This window comes from Aulostomus chinensis, chromosome 11 (assembly GCF_037954235.1).
Source record: "Aulostomus chinensis isolate RoL2024-O1b breed Wild chromosome 11, RoL_Achi_v1.0, whole genome shotgun sequence".
NCBI lineage: Eukaryota > Metazoa > Chordata > Actinopteri > Syngnathiformes > Aulostomidae > Aulostomus > Aulostomus chinensis.
Window position 1 is genome coordinate 15,559,547 of NC_141330.1, and position 19,164 is coordinate 15,578,710.

At 41.3% G+C, this 19,164-nt stretch overlaps 1 protein-coding gene and 1 long non-coding RNA gene across 3 annotated transcripts; one reads left to right on the forward strand and one right to left on the reverse strand.

Annotated features, from left to right (window-relative positions):
* The first annotated feature begins 1,185 nt into the window (after positions 1-1,185).
* On the forward strand, positions 1,186-17,043 carry LOC147253600 (carboxypeptidase Q-like). The gene is made up of 11 exons (XM_086218865.1): positions 1,186-1,258; positions 1,578-1,671; positions 1,810-2,019; positions 2,132-2,248; positions 2,562-2,769; positions 3,304-3,511; positions 7,167-7,278; positions 7,681-7,772; positions 8,310-8,405; positions 8,720-8,825; positions 16,726-17,043. The coding sequence occupies exons 2-11, from the start codon at positions 1,578-1,580 to the stop codon at positions 16,884-16,886; spliced, it is 1,404 nt and encodes a 467-aa protein (XP_086074991.1). The 5' UTR covers positions 1,186-1,258; the 3' UTR covers positions 16,887-17,043.
* LOC147253601 (uncharacterized) lies at positions 10,151-15,567 on the reverse strand. Of its 2 annotated transcripts, none has more exons than XR_015118566.1 (3): positions 15,227-15,567; positions 11,365-11,494; positions 10,151-11,251 (listed from the first exon to the last, which is right to left on the reverse strand). It is a non-coding gene; the product is annotated as an uncharacterized LOC147253601 (long non-coding RNA). The 2 variants fall into 2 exon arrangements; XR_015118565.1 differs by lacking the exon at positions 15,227-15,567 and adding an exon at positions 13,504-13,844 and having other exon boundaries at positions 10,152-11,251.
* Positions 17,044-19,164: the final 2,121 nt, after the last annotated feature.

Genomic DNA, 19,164 nt, shown 5'->3' on the forward strand with positions numbered 1-19,164 from the left:
GCAGAAAAACATTTCCTCCTTACAACTGTTGGTGCCAGAGAAAAGTTTCAAACCACTGCGTTAAAACTGAGCCAGCAGCATGTGAGTGGAGCCAAATGGTCAGATGTTTTCCAAAACCTGATGATGCAGAGAAGAAAAAAGAAGAAAAAAAAAACAAATGGCACAGAAAGACGGAGAGAGAATGAATGTCTTGTGTTGAAAGCAAATGGCTGAGAGCAAACAGCTGTTAACTGCCTGTTCATGAGTTCATGAATAAGAATTCACCAAAGCTGTGGAGTTCAAGAATAGCTTGAGTTATCTGATTCTTCTCACAGGGTGGAACATGCTAATGGCTGTAAAAACACAATTAGAAAATTGATGGATGAATGAGTGCAAATTGAAGATAGAGACATGGTCCGACGTGTTTTCATAGGATAAGATTCATTCCAAACACCACACTTCTTTTTGGCATCTGCAATTATCAGCAATGCAGTCATGTACAGGCTGGTAATAGGAAAATCCCCCGTGAAAGAGTAACATTATAATTTGATCACTGTATAATATGAGAAATTAAGACACAATAGCTTTTGGCAGGTAATTGTTTGAAATTAAATAGGGTGAGAGGAAAGCTAGTCTTTGTCTGGACAAATACTGGAGTCGATGACAAATAAGAGGAGCTGAAGTTACGTTAAAATGATTTAAAAGAAAAATCTTTTTGTTGTGTTCAATCTCCCCAAAAAATTTTGGAAGGCAAAAAGTAGCCGATGTTCCCACCATTCGTGGTGCATCATAGCTGTTATTTCGAAACTATGTAATCCCAATCGGTCTAAGACTAGCACCAAAATCTGTGGTCTCGTATTTGTTGGTAACATCAACAGTCCTCTAATTTAGGATTTTGTCGAGCACCCTTTACTCTCAACTGATGATTGTGAGAACAACCTTTCAGTGTAAAGCAAACCTCACTTTGCACGGTGAAGATCAAAACACGGAAGACCAAGGTGAGTCTTTGTATTATTGAGGAGAGTTGAGCAATGAAAAGAAACAATAATTGGGACAGTATTACGATATAATTCGTTGTCCGGTATTTTGTTTCTTCCCAGAAGTTCAGAATAAACAGCTGCATTGATCGCCCTTGTTGGACAATCTTTTATTGTGAAACGATCGAGGCCAAAGTCAGATGTCTCTTGTCAACAGGCGTGCGGTATAAATGTCACGGTGGTCTTCGAAATGTGGTCGAAGCCGGAAAACCAGCGACAAAGCAGCTGACTTGGCTTGAAGGGTTTGTCTTCTTTACTTGAGTTTCTACTGTCTGTTTTATTCAACTCTTGTAACTCACTACTAAATTACATTTTTGAAATGGAAGTAAAATGACCTTTTTGCATCAACTACATTTGAAGTTTCTCGATATAAAACAGCTAATATTTCATTTAGTTGGTATTTATTGCTATCAGAGAAACTGCATTTACCTTTTTAGTAATACTATTACCAGCCTACTGATATGCAGGTGTCTTTAGTACTGTTGGATAGATAATATGCAATAATGCTTGTAACAGCTACAAATGGCATATTCTTGATAATATTGCTGTGTCCATGCGCAGATGGCCGCGAATGGCAGACTGTCCATCCTCCTCATCTGTCTCTCCTTGCTCTCGCCCCTGGGTAGATGTCAGCTGTTCCCATTTGCAATCAGAGGTACTGCATTCACCTCAGACGCTCTAATCAAGGCCAGAAATCTACGTGTGGGAAATCATGGTTGATCAAAATATTAAAAGTAGCACAGACAGCCTTTGGCAGCGTCTCAAGAGCGGTGATCTCTGTCTGTGACCTCAGACATAGCAGCCGAGGTGGCGAAGTATGGTGATGTGGCTAAACAGATCATTGACCTGGCTGTGAGCGGAGCCGCCCAGGGCCGCTCTTACAGACGGCTGGCTGACTTCACCGACACCATAGGCAACCGTATCAGCGGCTCAGCCAATCTGGACAAGGCTATCCAATACATGGCGAATGCTATCAAGGAGGACGGTTTGGATGTTCACCTGGGTGAGTGGTTGAATGCATGATTAGAGCCACCAGCGAGTGTAAAAAAAAAAAAAAAAAAAAACCCAAACCCTCTGTCTTTCATCTTCGTGTTGTGGAATGGTTTTGTCTCCAGAACCAGCCAAAATCCCACACTGGGTGAGAGGGAAAGAGAGTGCAGAGATGATCACACCTAGACCCAAGAAACTGGCTATGCTGGGACTGGGGAGCAGCATAGGGACCCCACCCGAAGGTAAAAACCCAACTACTGTAGATATACTCTATATGGTACAGTTCGGCTGCTTCATTGAATAAATTCATGAAGTAATTTAAAGAATAAAGGTGTCTCAGTTGTATGCCTCTACATTGTTTGCCTGTCACAGCGACCCAGAAATTTGACCACCAAAAGGTTTTCAGTTCATCACCGAGTCCTGGTGGATGTTTGTGCCAAATCACCATAATAGCATTCCAATGAGCACTACTTTTATGTTTTCATATGCTTTTATTGTGTTTTTATGTCTCTTTTTATATTTTGAATGTCTAATCTAATCTAATCTAATCCCCAGGTATTGAGGCGGAGGTGTTGGTGGTTGAGTCTTTTCAGGAACTGAAGGACAGAGCCAGCAAGGTTGTGGGGAAGATTGTGGTCTTTAACCAGCCTTTTGTCAGCTATGAGGAGACGGTGGTTTACCGTTTTAGTGGTGCCTCTGAGGCATCCAAACTGGGAGCTGTCGCCACACTCATTCGATCTATCACTCCTTTCTCAATAAACAGGTATCTATCTATCTATCTATCTATCATCTATCTATCTATCTATCTATCTATCTGTCTATCTATCTATCTGTCTGTCTATCTATCTATCTGTCTATCTATCTATCTGTCTGTCTATCTATCTATCTATCTATCTGTCTATGTATCTATCTATCTATCTATCTATCTATCATCTATCTATCTATCTATCTATCTGTCTATCTATCTATCTATCATCTGTCTATCTATCTATCTGTCTATCTATCTATCTATCTGTCTATCTATCTATCTGTCTGTCTATCTGTCTATCTATCTCTGTCTATCTATCTATCTGTCTGTCTATCTGTCTATCTATCTATCTATCTATCTATCTATCTATCTATCTATCTATCTATCTATCTCTCTCTATCTATCTGTCTGTCTATCTATCTATCTATCTATCTATCTATCTATCTATCTATCTATCTAGAGAACGCATCCCCAATGTGTCATAGCCTGATAGATTAGGTAAAGGTTTGATTTATAAAAGCATGTGTCTCTGTGCCTCGACCTTTCTAGTCCCCACACAGGCTGGCAGGATTACGAAGATGGAGTCAAGCCCATCCCTACGGCCTGTATCACTATCGAGGATGCTGAGCTGATGTCACGTTTTGCAAAGAGGGGAGAGCAGATCACCGTCAAACTCACAATGGAAGCCCAGAACCTGCCAGATGTCGACTCCTTCAACACGGTGGCTGAGATAAAAGGCTTGCAGCATCCAGAGCAGGTAGCACTAACTCTTATATATCTATATATACCTATCTATATCTATATATATCTATATCTATATATATCTATATATAGATAGATATAGATCTAGATACAGATAGATAGATAGGTAGATAGATAGACAGGTAGGTAGGTAGATAGATAGACAGACAGATGGATGGATTGATAGATAAACCACACCAACATCTCTCCATCCCAGTCTTTTAGGGCTGGAGCAAATCTATTTGCATGGACACTTCCAGTGAATTTCTCAGGAAGTTGATGTCATTTTTGGAAGAGCCTGTTATATTTGTCCTGGTTTCTCTCTACATTACTCTCTCTCTTTTCCTCCGTTTGGTAGCTTGAGGAGGCAGGATTGAAGTAACCTCTTTCTGCTGACTCCAGATATTCCCACAGCTGTTTAGTCTGCCCTTTTTTTTTTTTTTTTGCCGGTCTGTGTGATCTAATCTTTCCAGAGCTGCGGCTCAGCTCAGCCCAGCTGGAAATACTGAGAAGTGTCACGTCAGTTAGGCTGCATGAAGTAGTTTGCTTTAGAAACACGGCGCTTAGAAAACATAGCATTCGGCTGCTTTTTAGGTTTTGTTTTTCGATCCACAAAACTCTAGCTTCAGTTTCCTCAATAGCAAGCATCAACTTAGTTTGAATGAATTTTAACATCCGCTGTAACATATCATTGCTTTCTCTATTGGCAAGTCTGTGCTCAGGCCTGCTGAAATATTCTTTCCTTATATGGTAATAGTTGTTTGCTTTTACTTTAAGAAACATGGCAACTTTTTGGGAAATAGTTTTATTGACCATTGTACCCAGAGCCACACTAGAAAATAGTTGGTGTAAGGTGTTAGTGTTCATCTGTTTAAAGTAATTAAATACGATTCTCTCCAAAACAGTCTTTGACTGCATTAATAGAACTAAGGCACAGGATGTTTTTTCGACCATGAAATGAACCCCCTGGGTATGAACACACACCTGTGTTACTGGATTCTGAATGTCCTCACTGGCAAACCTCAAATTATATGTACAGGAAAGCAATGCTTGTCCATAGTACTGAAGACCGGAGTTCTGCAGGGCTGCGTCCTGAGTCACCCTCCCATTCTCACATCACATTCATGACCGCAAACACACTAATGATTCCAACAGATGACGTCATTGTGATAGGCTGGAGAATCAACAGTGGCGAAACAGTCTGTAGATAAGAAGTTGAGAGGTTGGAGAACTGGAGCTGGAACAACAACATTGTTCTCAACTGAAAAAGAAAACAAAGGAAATGATTCTGGATTTATAGAGACTGAAATATCATCACCATCCTGTCATCAGCATTAGTGGGCAAGAAGTGGTCTGCATAGCAGGTGGTATCAAGACAACATTTCAAAATGCTGTGAAATTTAGGACGTTCACATGCACAAGTCGAGCGAACAATTTCAGCTCGATTAGTGATTTTAGTCAAAGACGGCGTTGGAACTTACTTTCATGATTGAGCTCGATGAACTTCCAAATGTGCCAACAAAAATGTTGTGAGTGACTGCCTTCTAATCACAGCTGCAGGTGAGGAGGAGGAAGATAACCCCTGAACAGGTCAAGATCCTTAACACCTCTCATCCTAATCCATACACTGGGCTAAACTAACTAGTGGTCAGCTGGTCTGTGTCCAAGACCCCGTTTGCAAATGTTGTCTGTCCTCTCTCATACCCTCTGGGGAGGATAATCAGTAAGCATATTTCCTTAAAAGTTGCTTTGTTCATTCAGTTGCGTTTTTGAGAGGAGCCGGACATGAGAATTGTGTATGAAACATTTGGGTTGGAGTTTTCTGCCCTCTGAAGTGCAGTAGGATTGAAATAAACTCCCTTGCAAAGGCTAAAGCAGTGATGAGATGCGAACTGTAGTCAGACTTTTCGCAGCTACGCACTTTTACCAAACTATTGAACTTCTCATCTGACCAATGTTAATGATCAGCATTTTTAATTTCTCAGTTAACGCCCGTGTAAAACTCCCACCATGTGATGGATGAATCATGACGCGTTGCCAGAGGCTCCTTTGATGTTTTTATTGTTTAAAATGTAAAGGGTAAAACCACATGGGCTGCCATGTCTGATCCATTGCTTTTCATTTGAAGACGAAATGAGCATGACGTGTGTGCGTGTGTGTGTGTGTGTGTGTGTGATTCCGTTACGATTTCTTGGGAATTACATCTATGAAAGCTGATCAACCAACAGTAAAGTCTGAGATGTCCCAACACGGGCTTGATGCTAACAAAGAACATAAAGCCCGTCATAAACTCATCATGTGTACTCAGTTGCAGTGTGTCTCTAATCTGTGTAATTCAAATTCTGCACTGTTCTTTCTCTAGCTATCAGCTTTCATTTTGTTTTGTGGATGTTTGAGATGTGTTAACTGAATTTTTTTTTAGAGACTTGGATTAGAGGAATGTTGCTGGTGTAAAAAGATAATATTCTAATCAGTCTTTCACTATAAAAAAAGGCATGTAATGGTACGGCTGACATCATTTCTGGCAGTGAGACTGTGCTCAGACTGGCAGTAGCAGCAGCTGTGGTTTGACTGTGTGTGTGTGTGTGGGGGGGGGGGTGTAAAGGAAGCGAGAGAGAGAGATGTACATTTGAGGTTTAGTGAATCATTTCCTCAGTTAATCATCCGAGAACCAGTCAGAGTCATCAGCTTTATTTCCACCCACTCAACTTTTACATATCCTAATCATTTTGACAATTTGCATTTTTAAATGCCCTGATCCTTTTTTTTCTTTTTTCTTTTTTTTTATTTACAATCTAAATAAGATTGCTCTGGGCTCAGTTTTGACACTGAAAAGTCTTTTTTCAAAACTATTTTTTCAACCCCTTGTATAACCATGAATGTGAAGATGTACCGATTACAATTTTTGTGGTATGTCAGCTTGGAGGTGGACTGAGAGATATTGCAAGATTAACTTCTTAGTTTTGACCAGAGGTGTGCCACGCCTCAGCTAAAGCCTGACATGTTCCATTTGTTTGAATTAATGCACTCTGCTGTAGAGGGAGTTCTGGCATCACAAACCCGCTCTAGGGATTCATAGATTTCCCACAAAACAGTGTGTGTGGGTGGGGGCTAGGCTACATATTAACACAAATTTTTGTGTTTTCAACAACAAAAACAACCATTTCTGTTCTACTCCAAATCTTTTTTCTTTTGAAATTTAGGTTTTTTTTTTTGTGTGTGATGTAAATGAAACTGTTATTTGAACAGATTGCGTGGCCTCAGGCCTGTTGCCCTTGCCCGACTTGTACACAGGAGATAATGATTTTGAATTCTGAACCACAGATCAGGTACACCCCACTGACGGGAATCTCACTGCTGAAATTCCCAGAAATGAACGTATATCTAGGCTGAGCAACACTTTGTCTGTTTTTCTATGTTCTTGCTTTTTTATCACAAGACAGGCAGTCGAGACATATTTGGCAGTGTGGCTGTTGTGTGTTTGTATGAACTGTAATGAAATATATTCAGGATGTGGGTCAGATGACGTTACTGGATTTCTTGCATTTGTCTGACAACTGGTCAAGTTACCATGGATACGCAGTGAGCTAAACTGTCCCAGTGCACTCCCTCAGTCTCTCCTCTCAGTGATTACATGTCTCTCTCTTTATGATATCTGTACGATCTGCAAGGTTGTCTTACTGAGCGGCCATTTGGACAGTTGGGATGTGGGCCAAGGGTCTATGGATGATGGGGGCGGAGCCATGATTTCCTGGGAGGCCTTGTCACTCATCAAAGATCTAGGTGACAATCAGGGTTACCTTATACACAGTATATAGTAGACACACAGTAGAGACACTTTGAAAGAAACACACTGTTGAAATGCAGACATGAAAAACATGTAAGTAAATTGTGGTCGTTAATATTTCAGTTGATGTAACCAGTTTGCCCCACTGACAGTTCAGGAGACAAATAACCAGTCTAACAACTGGTCAGAAAGTAAAACCATCACAAGACCAAAAATATTTAAAAGCTTTTGTTGCTCAACAAACACTTCTTACACTGTAGTACATCGTAGTCTCTCACAGTCATGTAATGACGTGTACAGTACCCTTCAGTATGAAGTATAGGTCCTACAGAAAAACTGCTGTTTCCATCAACACACAGTATCAATTAACTTGTACGTGTGTGTTCATCCCTTTCAAGGTTTGCGCCCCAGGAGAACCTTGCGAGCGGTGTTGTGGACAGCTGAGGAGCCGGGCGGTATTGGAGCACAGCAGTACTTTGATCAACACAAGGTGCTACTACTACTTTTACTGCTGTATAAAACAGGAAAACACAGAGTAAAGAGTTAAGAAGAGTACATTCTGATTTTTAACAACATTAAACAGAGTACAAAGAGTTGAAGAACTTGTGATGGGTTGCTACAGATCAGACATAAGAACACCGAAATAAACAGAGATGAAGTGCGTTTTCATGCCCACACACACACACACACACACACACACACCACACACGCACGTAAATTGTCTTGAGCTGTATATTAAGAATGTTAATTGTCTCAATCTGGTGAGGAAGCCTCATTTAGCATCCCCTAGTGGTGGTTTGAGGCAAGTGTCAAAGTTAATAGACTTAACTTGGGGTTTTATTTTGTATGTGTAAAGTTCTCTGGTGCGAAACTAAAGTGTTGTATATTTCACCGTCTGAGCCCATGTTTTCATTGTCTAAAGTTTGGATGATCTCTTTTTGATTTTGTTTCTATTAATGCATCCCTTGTCCTCTCTCCACTTCTGTCTGCTCTTTTCCCTTCCCGTCCCCACTTCCTCTCCACCCAGGAGAATCTGTCTGATTTCAGCCTGGTCATGGAGTCGGACCTGGGGACATTCAGACCCCTGGCTCTGAAGTTTACTGGAAATGATGCTGCTCAAACGGTGGGACTGGAAACACATACACACACACACACACACACATATATATATATAAACCCTGATTCTAAATAAGTGTGCAAAACTGTAAAATGGGGAATTGTGAATGATGATTAGCTAAGGTTAAAAATTAGTGTTTGCCATTAATAAGAAATTTGAAATGAATTCAGGAAAATTACAATTCCACTTGAATTGTTTGTGTTTTTTTTTCCTCAGTTAAAACAAACGTATAATGTAGAAGGTAGAAGGTATTGCTTCCTTGAAACCTGTTTGATTATATTTTAAGGGAATCACTTTGGTGTGTGTGTGTGTATCAACAGGTGATGGCGGAAGTGGTCAAACTGTTGGCTCCCATTAATACCACCACACTGGAGAAACATGGAGAGGGGACGGACATCTCGCCCTGGCTTAAGGCAGGAGTCCCAGGTCAGTTTAAGCGATGCATCTGCAACAGCAAACAGGACAAAGTGACGGTCTATTTAAAAACTAGGAAGAATAAAATAGGAAGCAACTTATCCCCATTTAATTGATTCTGGTTTGAAGAACTTCTCTTACAAAACTGCTTGGAACACAGGACCACTTCCTTGTAGACTTGTAACAGAGGAAGGTGAGGGTGATAAATTCAGATTTAAACTCTGAGCCAAATGGCAACTACAGCTGCAACAATGAACTGGCTCAGACTGTAGCTGACAGACAGAAAATCAGCTGTCAAATTCTCAGATAATCTATGTATCTTCTCTTTTCTTTGATCATACAAAAATCTCAAACGTTTCAGTAACAATTAAATATTAGCATTTGTGCTGATTTTTTTTCCTGTCATTTATAGTAGAAAAGTAGTCTTCTTTGGTCTGCTTGATGGAAAAAAGAAGCTTTTTTTTAAGGGTCATTAGCATTTTTAACTGATTCTCTCTTTTAAAGACTGAACAGTTAATGGTGAAAAAAAAAAAATCCATCCATGATGAAATTAATCGTCAGTTGGAGCCCCAATGTCAACTTGCAATGAGACACCAGACTTGATGTGTCCAAATGCACCTTGAATAGCTGGTACACTAATCACAGCATGAAGGATGAACTAAATCCAGTCAGTAGAAATACATGTAATGGCATTACTGGATCACAAAAAAACTGAAGTGGAGATGAATTATCCGTTAATAGACAATTTATACATACATTTACTGCGTAGAACCTGAAGAACAGGGTCCAGTTTCATGACTCCCTGAGTCTGAGGCTAATCTGGATACTTCTGATTTTGCTTTCATTGACTTTACATTAAAAGAATGGATTTTAAAACATATTTAATGTTCCAGCGCATCACCTGTTTGACCTGAAAATGATTTTTTTCCTCCATTGTGACATATTTCTCACTGAAATCACTGGTAGTGTGATTTGAAATTAATTAATTAGCAGGAAGTGGCTCACAGACAGTAATATTTAAAACCCATTCATCTGCTGACTCTGCGGCTGGACTTAAGAGGTCCAGAAGACCTCTTTGGAGTTATTATAGAAGTGAAATTGAACAAAGGAAACAAAACCTTTGGAAGAGGAACTGAATAAAGTACTCAAGTCACATTTCTTTAAAAGACCACACCAGCTGACCATATATGGAGAGTAGATTACTGATGGCTTGAACTAAAAAAGAAAAAAGAGAAAAAAAAAGACCCTTGGGGAAAAAAGAATTAGGATGTAATGTTGTAATGTATAACACAAAGGTAATAAAAAATAACAGACAATGATCAGGTGCACAAGTGTTTTATTTTAACACTTTCATTGAATCACACTGAACATGTGTTTGTGTATTTTTCCTAAAAGAAAACATACTGAAAACAACAACCACTTCTTTACACAGTAGCACCTCCACAGAGCCGGATCCATCTTGAAAAAGCAGCTGCCGTCATAGAGAATGATTGGCCTGCTCTCTGGTCAGCATAGTGTCTTCACGTGTACAAAAATCCACAAAATATGTGTGGACATTCTCATTTAAATTTGATATTTTTAAGACTAAACACTGGAAACAAACCAGCTCGACACAGACCGTATCTTATAGAATTAGTAATGCTTGTAAAGCACAAGAAACACTTAAGTTTAATTTGCAGTTTTCGTCCTCTCCTTGTGTGTGTGGCTTCTCCGACGGTCCAGGAACATGCAAGTCTGGTTAATTGGACCTCATATTGGGGATTTATGAGAGCTCAGGGCCAAAAATCTGCCTCGACTTGTTTTGATCAAATGATACTGAAACCACCATAGAATCCATGGCACTAAAAAGCAAAAACCCAGAAAAGAACACATCAAAATGATTACTGGAGTATATTCACTGGCAGTCTTCTGTCAGGGGGTTTGACGCTTTGCCCAAGGAAACATCTCGACAAAGACGCTGTGCTTGTTGTGTTCTGTTTATTAATGGGTGTAAATGTGTGCACAACCATGTTAGTGAAGTCCATTATGAAGGCAAACAAGGCAGAGTTCAGTAGGACGGATGTTTATCAGCCCATCTTGAAGGGCACAGTGACACCGGTAGCGTGCCATAATGCCCGTTTACACCACTATCGGTTTTCAGTGAACTGTCAGATCATTAACCTGACATTCACCACTTGCTCTCAGTAAAGTTGCCATGATGATGAAGGAGAAGACACACTCCTGACACTGTCCATGGGGTCATATGGAGTGGTGAGGTTCCTCAACCCTGGTACATAAACTGTATTCTGAGGGGTCTTCCTCCTTGGCTGGTAGGCTGAGTCGAGGCCTCTTGGACGGTCTCTCTGTGATTGTTGGTTGCAGGAACAGTAGTGGGCTGTCTAAGGGGAAGGTGAGGGTGCACACGCCACAGTCTCTGCTGGACACTTGGACTTGGGTAGCTTCAATGCGCATGCATGCACACAGACAGACACACAAAGAAATAGTGAGTAATCACGCCTGTGATCAGATGCTCTTATTTTAGGTACATTTAATGGTACAACAGATTCGACACCTGTGCTCCTGATGTGATTCTGCAGAGTTCTCTTTGACAGCTGCGTTCCCACTGATTTTTTCTCCTCATGGTCAGTCTGGCAGGCCACGTCTCGTACAGAGGAGAGCTGACTTAAGCTGCCACTGGAGCCCTGGGTGCAAGGGATAGTGAGTCTTCATGAGTCTGGTGGGATCCTTAAGATCAAACTCTGGAAAAAGAAACCCAAACTAGCGCTACATCTCCTGTGCATTAGTATGAACATTCGTTTGCTACAGCTGGTTCACAGTAAAACATCTGGTCTAGCTAGAAATGGATGAAAGATGATTCAGATTTGCATCATCAGAAGACTGGTAGTCTGAGTGTGTGGTTGAGAATTTTAAACGCTAAAAGCAATCGGGTCCAAATTGTGGGACCACTGTGTTGGACAAAGGACAAACCAGGTCATTGTTTGCTTAGACTGAGCAGCCTCTTTGACCCTGTCATCCCATTAACGGCTCTTTATAGTCTGTGGTGCAGTTTTGGCAGGTAAAGAGAAACCTCAACTAATTAATGCAGACTAGAATGTCAATGTTTGTGAGTTCTAACCGCGCCTCCTTTGGTCTTTGTGCCATCATATTCCTGGCAAACCCACCTTTACACTCAGTTATGACTTTTCAAATTAAAGCTTGAGAGAAGGAATCAAGCTGCCGTGACTCATACTTTATTTGATAGACAACAGAGTTAAATTGGAAAAAAAAAAAACTAGAATTATTGAGCCAATAATGAAGAGATCCATTTCAATTTAAGGCCACAGTTAATTTTTGAAATGTCAACTTAGTTTTTGATTTCCGATGAAGCTAAGGCAGGAGAGTGTATCATAGCAATAGCTTTGCCGCACCTGCGTCACACCACCAACGTGCGTGCCAATGGTCTCACTTCGTCTAACGTGCGTCCCCTCCAGTGTCTGGCTCACCGTGTGAATGTTTGGGGAGGGGTCCCGCATCGTCGGAATAGATCCTTTCTTCAATATTAATTTGGACACAACTCCAGCCTCGTAAAGCCGCAGGTTTTCTATACATTCGGGTGTAAAATGTGCCGTACACACTCGAAAAGATTTACTCGGGACAGATCGCGGCAAGTCGCCAAAAATAAAATCCATCCACTTGTTTGCGACGCTCGGCTCTTTTGGAAGGCTGTGCAGCGACATGTTGGATGCCCTGCAGCCGGGAATAATGCACCTTTCGTGGCCGCTTTTCAGCGACATGACGACACTATCCCGCTGCTCACTCGGCTCGGGCTGTGCGTCTTCTACCCTGACATTAGACAACGGCTGTCATTCTACACGAGTGAATCAACACAAAGCGACGCACGAGGAGCCGACATATTTGACAACCACTTCCGGGTTCACCCCGCTATCAAAATAAAACCACATGCGCTACATAGATGTCTGAGGAAACGATGCTGTGACCCTGAGCATCGCAGGAAAACTCGATTTTTTAAAACTTATACTACATTTACTTCCCCTGGATAAATGTGTATTTCAACGTAGGCACAATTACCTTCTTCATTACATAACTAACAAAGACTGCCTGACGTTTCGCCCATGAATTGGGTCGATTTCCGGGTCACAGGCAAGAGGACCGAGGAGTAGAGTAACCAGGTGGTTCAAAGTGTGGACATGAGAAACAACCCGCGATGTCTAGTGCTGTTTTCTCTCCTTGAACGATCACAAGTGCATCGTCCCCATAGTGGGTGGCGATGATGCACCTTAGAGGATATGTCAACGGAGGAGGAGACGGTCCGCAGCTAGCTTTGTTAGCTGCTAATAAATCAAAGACGCGATTATATCCTTATATTCTTTGACCCGCAATACAAAGAGTTTCCTGCTGAGATCGCTGGTTCCAACTGTTAAATAAGTTTTCTGAACGGCTGTTTTACAAATGTATGCATCATGGTATTTACTAGTCAACCAAATCTGTTTGGACACTGGCTAACGTGTAGCTAATGCTAACTCCTCCGTTCGGCTAAAACTACGATAAAATGTGTTTATTTTCTAGCCATTAACAAACCTTGTCTGGTCTGTCTTCCTCGTCTGACCGATAGCTTCATCCTATAATGTTTACTGGTCGTTACGTAGTGCTAAATGGAGAAAAAATACAGAGACAGCACATTCACTCTTACATCTCCCACAGCAGCAGATTTGTTTCGGATGGTTGGCACTGCTCCTTCTTTCAGATGAAGTCTCACTGCAAGTCCTGCTTGATACTGCCCGAAGTTGTAAAAACTATCCGGCACAAAGTGGTTCGCACACACGTGTAGGTGTTTGCTACATGTATCTGGTACGTTCGAGTTAAAAATAAACTGTAACCACTCCGCTCGTCTGTCCTCTGCGACTGGGAGCTGAAGTATTGACTTGTGCGGGTCTTTACAGTCCACCACTGCGCACTTAGCATGCTTAGCTCTCACTTTGGACATATTGTTCGCTTCCGCTAAGCTCTTGTGTCAAACAACAGCCTACATACGCGGAAATGGTGGGTGGAGTTCATGACGTGTGTGTGTGTGTGTGGGGGGGGGCGTTACAGAATCACATGACAACAGGCCGCGTCAGCTCACATGGAGCTACATATGTATAATAATTATCATAAAGACGATTTTTAAAAAAATAGAAAAAAAAATCCCAGGCCTGGAAACTATTTTCAAAATTTCTTTTAATGACCACGTACCTTATCGTATAAACTAACGCTTTCAGTCTGGTCTCCTTTATTCAAATCTGGTAGATTTGATAATAATCTCGATGACCTGGTTTTATAACAATACACAATGAATTTTGTAAATTTTCTTACTTAAAAATATTCAAATCAAAGAATAAACAAAGGTAACAAATCAAAGAGGGGGGGACAAGAATCAGTTGTTTACAGGAGAGTTTTTATACTAAGTGATTTTGGACTCTACAGAGCAGCTTGACGACTGTTAGGGAGCTTTGCCGATCTTCGGGGTGCTGAGCCCCTCGCTGTCTCTCTCTGGTATTTTTGAATCCTGCTCCACGGACTGTGTGGTTCACCACTCCCCTTGCCCTCCTCCGTGTACAGCTCCCACCAACCCCAGTCCACCGTGATTGGTCACCACGACAAGGACTTCCGAAATGCTGGCAAACGCTGCCCAGCCCCCCCCCCCCCCCATTACACGACAGACAGCAAAATCAGTTCCAACAATGAAACAATGTGTCGGATTGCGTCTTCATTTGCAATTTTGTATCCGTATACATCCTTTATTTACTTGCACATCCCTTGAAAGGCTACCCAGGTGCTTCAGTTCAATATGCCGTTTCAGGTTTGCGGTGGATGTGACTGAAGTGCGTACTTTCTTTTTGAAACGGGCAAAATTTGCACAGAAATGTAAGATTTTTCCCATGTTCCTCGACGTTGTCATAAAACTCGTTTCAATGACCATACGACGCATCCTTGCTGGTTTGCTGAGTCGAGTTTCGTCTTGTCCGTGGGCGAGAACAACATGCCGCTCCTGTCGCCTCTTCCATGCTGCTTTGTTTTGATGACGCGTGCGGCGGCGCGACACTGGTGGCTGGTGTTGCCAGATTGGGTGTTTTTTTCCGTTATATATTAAGCGGTGTTTACGGAGTTCTTTCAGCCGGATTTTCACCTGAAATCTGGTACCCCAATGAACGAGAGAGCGAACCGTTCACAGACACCAGATGGAACGAGTTCTGTAGCGCTCACTAGGCAGCAGTGCTGCGGTTCATTTCACGTTCCCCCAAAATATGAACGCCTTCATTGAACAATAGTTCATGGAGGCGCAACGCTGGACACAGCAACGTCACTTACAACCCGTATTGTCCAACTACCGACACAGAATCAACACAGCTCGGCTCTGCTAAAATGTTACTTACAGCTTGGGCTTGTGACTCGTCCACAAAACCTTGTAATGAAGGAACAGCGCTTTCCTTTAGCTTCAGGCTAGCCGCCAGTCCTGCTTCATACTGGCCCAAGTTATGAAAACAGTCCGGACTGAAGTGCCGAGAGCAAACAAACACGTAGGTATGTTTCTTTTTCTTTCCTGGAAAAAGCAACTCTGCCCACTTTTGCCTGGTGCTTGACTCTTTAGGAAAGCTAAACAAAGTTAACTTTTCATCACACCCGAAAAAACATTTTCTAGGAGACATTGCAGGTGGTACATTATGAAGCCAGCTAGGACGACGCGTGGATGCCCAGCGAGGGCTCGGAGGTGGGTGCGAGGCTGTGTGCGTGCGGGGAAGTTGCCCAAAAATGGGAGTTAGGCACGAGTTGACGTCACAGACAGAGCATGCAGCCTTGGTGTTGTTGCCCCATGCATCGCTAATGTAACGTTAACGTTAGCAGGCAGGCTCAACAGAAAACAAAAACAAAAAAAACTTACCTGTATAGATACAGTCTGTCCACTTGGTGTCTTGATGGAAGGCACAGCATCCGGCTTCAAATTTAACTTGCTGGCAAAACCCATTTTTTTCTGCAGCCAGTTGGTGAAACAGTCTTCAGTAAAGTGTTGACTGCAAACCAGTGTGTGGTTTGTTGTGTTGCTATGTCCTAGAAACCTCATCCATTGCTCTCTCACAGCACTGTGTTTCGGTAGATTATGAAAGCTAATGTCATTATCTTTCTTCTTAGCATTGCAACCCCCTACAACACATACATGCTGATCTGCCATCTTCTCTACCCCTCTGAGTAGGAAGGGCAGGAGCTTCTGCCCCGCCCAGTGGCTTTGTGAAGTATGAAAGTCAGTCTGCCTGAGCCTGCCTTCTTGGGTCTGCCATTGGTTCACAGCCATTTGTGTGCAGAAATACTCAGAAATGCAATTTTGAGCCTATTATTATCAAGATAAGTTCTCTAGCCTCAGAAATATATCACTTGAACATATTAACAACACAAAAAACATTTTCATTGGAGTGGGTGTGTATGGACATTTATAAACATATATGTATATTTCTTTTACCTTTACTATTTATGTCTGTCAGTAAAGCAGAGGATAGTTTTTTTTTAAATTGTTACAAAATAAATAATCATCAACCCAATGAAAAGCTTTTTGATGCATCAGATCAAGAGTTTCCAGCTCAGATGTCATTGTCCATTTTAATGATGTAACATAGAAATTTGTCTTTGGCACTGGCTTAAAAATGGACACCACACCTAAGGTGTAACACTAAATATTTGTTTTTTTTCTGTCTGCAACAGTCAGACTGAGCCACCAGTTTTAACCAGTTCCTCTGAAATTACCCACGCCATGAAATCAGATGCGATGATGGTGATTCTATTCATGTGTAAAATTTCATCTGCCTATGATTAATCACCTGCTCCTGCTGTTGCTTTTGTGTGTGTGTGTGTGTGTGTGTGTGTGTGTGTGTGTGTCTTCCAGGCGCTAGCCTCCATGTTGAAGACAGTCGATATTTTTGGTTTCACCACACTGAAGCTGATACCATGACAGTTCAGGACCCTCATGAGATGGACATGTGCGCAGCATTGTGGGCCGTGGTTGGCTATGTGATAGCCGACCTTGAGGACATGCTGCCCAAGTAGAAGACCTGAGCCTTCACTGGTCTGCAGGAGAGGATGGTCACCAGAAACCACGGCAAAACTAATTCATTCCTAAAGCAGAAAATGTAGCTGTCACAATATAAAGAGAATAAAGTGTGCTTGAGGAATGATAAAAATAATAAAAAAAAAATTAGAAGTCCTACCTTGTGTTATTTTTGACTGTCCTTGTTGAAAACAAGTTTTTTTTTATTGCAGTTGCATAACACATCAGTCTCAACAGAGGAGCTGAAGCCAGCCAGCTCTTGACAAACTCAATGTTGAAGGGACTTGCTGACATCACATAGTAGTTGGGCCCTGTACTGCTGGCAAAGAGCCTTGTATGAGAGTGAGCAATGGAGCAAACCCAGTAGTGTCCTGCTACATTGGTACAGCTGTCCAAGGTGAAACAGTTAGCATAAACAGATAAGCACCAAATTGTTACAAATTGAAAAGAAACCACTGTCTCCTTTGGTGTTCCAGTGCCTTTACAGGTTTAGAAATTCAACGATAGAGCACCGAACGTGCATGTCTCCAAACACATTCAATAGTCCTCCTTCCACATCTTCCACCATGCAGCTACATGTCCACGTTACTGACGACAGAAACACCCAAGGAGCTTTTTTGATCCGTTTATGTTCCATTTGTGATGGTCGACGTGATTGGCAGCACACTCTTGAGACCAGTTTGTCTAAAGGCCTCTTCCTTTCAATAGGACCTTTCTGCTTGCTGCTCTGGCCAGGAGCTTGTCTCATGAAGGAATAATTTAATCTCTTATTTATTTTTAATGATATGTTCAGATGCTGACACGTATTCATGATAGCATATGACAAGCTAGCTGCTGCTAATACTCAAGCAGCATGCTGACATTTTTACATGCGAGCAATCAGAAAGTATTACTTATTATTTGTTCCTTTAATATGCAGACAGAATGCTGATAATGTCAACAGCATGCTAATTCTGGTTCATGAAAACATTTGTAAAGCTAACTGGTGCTGGGTTAGCCTGGTTTAGCCTGAGGCTCAGAGCACTGTGAGAATTGCATGTGACTTTGGGGAAAAAACAATGCTCATCCATTTCTATTCATACATTACTAATACATGGAACATTTGACTAAAATAATGACACAAAACACAGTTTGATACAACATAAACATTCTGGCAATGTGGAATACACTCTGTTGTGTGCAAAGTTCCATCAGGCCAGCCTCATTAAAACGTGTATTAAAGTACTTCATATGAACAGATAGTTTTCTCAGACAATATCATATGAGTCGTTGAATAACTGAGGTACAAAGGAGGGTGAAAGTTAAAAAAGCCTTCATTCAAATGTGGCTCTTTAAGTTAAAAACATGCCTTATCATTTCAGCCACATGAGGCCTTCATCAGGGAAAAATCCAAACAGAATGGTTGCAACATTGGGCTGTTAATACGTAGAGAGTCACATGATCAGTGTGAGCAGGGGAAAAGTCACATGACCGGCATCAATTAACAGCCACCAGAAAATAATATAAGCAAATATCTTCATCACATTAGGCATGATTAACGCGCTAATATAAATGATCCTGCACTCTTAATATACACTCATTGCAAAGCCAGCAAAATAACTTAAGGCACTCAGGAAACATTAATGAGTGACTCCTAATGAGAATCTTAAGAGATGCCATATTGTACCATTCCGTTGACAATATAAAGTCCACCTTGTTGGACCCTGGTAAGACATCCATGTTACACATATAAATTAACAGTGGAACTGTATTTACTGAATAATGAAAAAATATTAACATTTCTCAAACAAGTTCAAGATGTGATTTTTTTCACAGCTTTTGGGGAATTATGTCACTATGGTTACTTGATTTGCCACTCAAAGTAACTTTTGAATTTTCTGTATGAGTCTTGGCACATTTCATCTTTGGACATTTACTTGATGCTCTGTAACTTTTTAGCATTGCTTCACGTGGTCATGACATCACTCATCTGCTCCAAGTCATTTTTTGGAGGATGTGTGATTTCTGTGTAACAATGAAGGAAAAGAGGAAGATGATGTGCCTCTGACGTGTTATTTTATTTATAAAAAGGAGAAGAGAGCTGAGAAGGATAGAGAAGCAAGTGAGGTCATGATGGACACACACACACACACACACACACACACACACAAACACAAACACACAAACACACAGAAGATTTTTTATTTTTTGCTGTCTGTATCACCACCTTCTGATGGTAATCTGCACTACTAAAGTGTGATTTGTAAAAACTGTTAAAAGTTGTAGACTGCATATATA

What these genes read in the sequence shown, in the direction of transcription:
- LOC147253600 (XM_086218865.1), top strand. Translation starts at nt 1,578, where the DNA reads ATGGCCGCGAATGGCAGACTGTCCATCCTCCTCATCTGTCTCTCCTTG. An exon ending in AGTACTTTGATCAACACAAG is followed by an intron (nt 7,773 to 8,309) that starts GTGCTACTACTA and finishes CTCTCCACCCAG; the next exon opens with GAGAATCTGTCTGATTTCAG. An exon ending in GAAATGATGCTGCTCAAACG is followed by an intron (nt 8,406 to 8,719) that starts GTGGGACTGGAA and finishes GTGTATCAACAG; the next exon opens with GTGATGGCGGAAGTGGTCAA.